This window comes from Aplysia californica, unplaced genomic scaffold (genome assembly GCF_000002075.1).
Source record: "Aplysia californica isolate F4 #8 unplaced genomic scaffold, AplCal3.0 scaffold03054, whole genome shotgun sequence".
NCBI lineage: Eukaryota > Metazoa > Mollusca > Gastropoda > Aplysiida > Aplysiidae > Aplysia > Aplysia californica.
The window spans coordinates 1-3853 of record NW_004800324.1 but is presented as its reverse complement, the minus strand read 5'-3'; the positions used below and the strand labels follow the sequence as shown (position 1 = coordinate 3853).

At 44.5% G+C, this 3853-nt stretch overlaps 1 protein-coding gene across 1 annotated transcript; it reads left to right on the top strand.

The window, feature by feature from the left end:
- Positions 1 to 1917: 1917 nt before the first annotated feature.
- Positions 1918 to 3576, top strand: LOC101859622 (serine-aspartate repeat-containing protein I-like; the record flags this gene model as incomplete). Its single annotated transcript, XM_013091207.1, has 4 exons — positions 1918 to 2093; positions 2346 to 2425; positions 2983 to 3128; positions 3385 to 3576. Coding segments are annotated over exons 1-4 (594 nt in total), but the record flags the coding sequence as incomplete, so codon positions are not given.
- Between the last annotated feature and the right edge of the window lie 277 nt (positions 3577 to 3853).

Genomic DNA, 3853 nt, shown 5'->3' with positions numbered 1-3853 from the left:
TGATGCTGATGCTGATGCTGATGCTGATGATGCTGATGATGCTGATGCTGATGATGCTGATGATGCTGATGATTCTGATGCTGATGATGCTGATAATGCTGTTGATGCTGATGCTGATGCTGATGCTGATGCTGATGCTGATGCTGACAATGCTGATGATGATATTGATGATGCTGATGCTGATGCTGATGCTGATGTTGCTGAAGATGCTGAAGCTGATGATGCTGATGATGCTGACGATTCTGGTGATGCTGTTCCTAATGTTGCTGATGCAGATGATAATGATGCTAATATGATGATGCTGATGCTGATGATGATGCTGTTGATGTTGATGTTGCTGATATTGATGATGCTGATGCTGATGATTCTGATTATGCTGTTGCTGATGATGCTGAGAATGCTACTAATTATGATGCTTATGATACTGATGTCGCTGATGATGTCGATGATGCTGATGGTGCTGATGATGTTGATGATTCTAATAATGCTGATGCTGCTGAAGTTGATACTGATGCTGTGATGCTGCTGATGCGATGCTGATGCTGATTCTGATGCTGCTGATGAAGCTGAATATGCTGCTGATGCTGCTGATGCTGATGATGATGCCTATGATGATGATGCTGACGCTGATGATGCTGACGCTGATGATGCTGATGATGCTGATGATGCTGATGCAATGCTCATGCTTATGCTGATTCTGCTGATGTTGCTGATGATGCTGATGATGACGCTTATTTTGATGCTGCTGATGCTGATTATAGTGCTGATGATGATACTGCTCATGATGATACTGATTCTGCTGATGCTGTTGATGCTGATGCTGATGCTGATGCTGACGCTGCTACTGATGATGCTGATTCTGATGATGCTGATGCTGTTCATGCTGATGCTTTTTATGCTAATGATGATGCTGCTGATGCTGATGCTGATGCTGATGCTGATGATGCTAATGCTGATGTTGCTGAAGCTTATGCTGATGCTGCTAATGTGATGCTGTTGCTGTTGCTGATGCTGATGGTGCTGATGATTTAACTGATTCTGCTGATGCTGATCATGCTGATGATGATGCTGCTGATGATGCTGCTGATACTGAGATTGATGGTGATGCTGCTGATACTGATGCTGATGCTGATGCAGATGCTGAAGCTGACGATGCTTGTGATGTGGATGTTGATGATGCTGATACTGCCAATGTTGATGCCGATGCTATTGATGCTGCTGATGCTGATGCTGATTCTGCTGATGCTGATGCTGCTCATGCTGATGATGCTGATCATGTTGATGCTGCTGACGCTGATGCTGATGATACTAATGCTGATGATGCTTTTGATGTTGATTATGCTGATGATGCTGATGCTGCTAATGCTGCTGCTGATGCTGCAGATGGTGATGCTAATGATACTAATGATGCTAATGATGCTCATGATTCTCATGCTGCTGAAGCTGATGCTGATGCTGCTGACGTAATGCTGATACTGATGCTTATGCTGTTGATACTGACGCTTATGCTACTGATGCTGAGGCTGATACTGCTGATGATGATGATGCTGTTGCTGATGATGCTGATGCCGATGATGCTGCTGATGCTGCTGATGCTGCTGATGCTGCTGATGCTGCTGATTACGCTGCTGATGCTGATGATGACGCTGCTGATGCTGATGATGCTAATGGCACTGGTGAGGCTGATGCAATGCTGATGCTGATGCTGCTGATACTGATACTTATGCTGCATATGCTGATGCTGATGCTGATGCTGATGCTGATGATGCTAATGCTGATGATGCCAATGCTGATGTCGCTGAAGCTTATGCTGATGCTGCTGATGTGATGCTTTTGCTGTTGCTGATTCTGATGCTGCTGCTGAATATGTTTTTTCTGTTGATGCTGATGATGCTGATGCTAATTCTGTTGATGCTAATGCTTCTGATGCTGATGATGCTGATGATGCTGATGCTGATGATGCTTATGATGTTGATGATACTGATGGTGCTGATGCTGCTAATGCTGCTGTTGATACTTCAGATGGTGATGCTAATGATGCTAATGATGCTCATGATGCTCATGCTGCTGAAGTCGATGCTGACGCTGCTGACGTGATGCTGATACTGATGCTGATGCTGTTGATACTGACGCTTATACTACTGATACTGAGGCTGATACTGCTGATGATGATGATACTGATGATGATACTGCTGATGCTGATATTGATTCTGATGCTTCTGATGCTGATGATGAAGCTGCTGATGCTGATGATGACGTTGTTGATGCTGATGCTGCTAATGTTGAATCTGATGCTGGTGCTGCTGATGCTGATGTAACTGATGTAACTGATGCTGATGATGCAGTAATGTTGCTGATTTTATGGCTTATGATATTGATGCTGCTGATCCTGCTGATGCTGATGCTGATAATGCTGATGCTGATGGTGATGCTGACGATGCTGATGCCGATGATGCTGCTGATGCTGATAATGCTCGTGATGCTGCTGATGCTACTGATGCTGCTGAAGCTGCTGATGCTTATAATTACGCTGCTGATGTTAATGGTGACGCTGCTGATGATGATTCTGCTGACGCTGATGATGCTGATGATGACGTTTATGATGCTGATGCTGGTGATGCTGATGCTGATGCTCCTGGCGCTTACGATGCTGATGATGATGCTGATGATGAATGTGATGATGATGCTGACTCTGATAATGCTGCTAACGCTGATGACGCTGATGATGACACTGACACTGATGACGCTGATGATGACACTGACACTGATGACGCTGATGATGACACTGACACTGATGACGCTGATGATGACACTGACACTGATGATACTGATGATGACACTGATGCAATAATTTTTCTGATTTTAATGCTTATGATATTGATGCTGCTGATAATTCTGATGCTGATGATGCTGATGCTGATGATGATTATGATGTTGATAATGCTGATGATGCCAATGATGTTGATGATTCTGATGCTGCAGGAACTGATGCTGCTGATGCTGATGCTGATGATGCTGATGTGAACGATGCTGCTGACGATCCTGCTGCTATCACTGACGATGATGAGGTTGATGACGCTGATGACGATTATGATGATGAAACTCTGATAATGCTGCTAACGCTGATGGTGCTGATGATGACACTGACGCTAAGGAGGATGCTGATTCCTATGCTGATGCTGTTGATGCTGATGCTGCTGATGCGGATAATTTTGATGCCGCTGATGCTGATGATCCCAATGATGCAGATAATGATGCTGATGCTGATGATGCTGCTGATTCTGCTGATGTTGATGCTGATGCTGATGCTGCTAATGTTGATGCTGCTGATGATGATGCTGATGCTGATGCTCAAAAGCTGATTTTGCTGCTGCTGATGCCCAGGGTGTTGCTGATTCTGATGCTGATGGTGATGTTGTTTATGCTGATGCTGCTGATGCTGACAATGCTGATGCTGACAATGCTGATGCTGACCATGCTGTAACTGATGCTGATGATGCTGATGCTGATGAGGCTGATATTGCTGGTAATGCTGATGATGCTGCTGATTCCTTTGCAGATGATGCTGATGATGCTGTTAATGATGCTGTTGATGATGCTGATGTAACTGATGCTGATGATGCTGTAATGTTGCTGATTTTAATGCTGATGATATTGATGCTGCTGATGCTGCAACTGCTGATGCTGATGCTGATGCTGCTGATGATGATGCTGATAATGCTGATGCTAGTAATACTTTTGCCGATGATGCTGCTGATGCTGCTGATGCTGCTGATGCTGCTGATGCTGCTGATGCTGCTGATGCTGATGATGACGATAATGATGCTGATGATGCTGCTGCTTTTGCTGACGA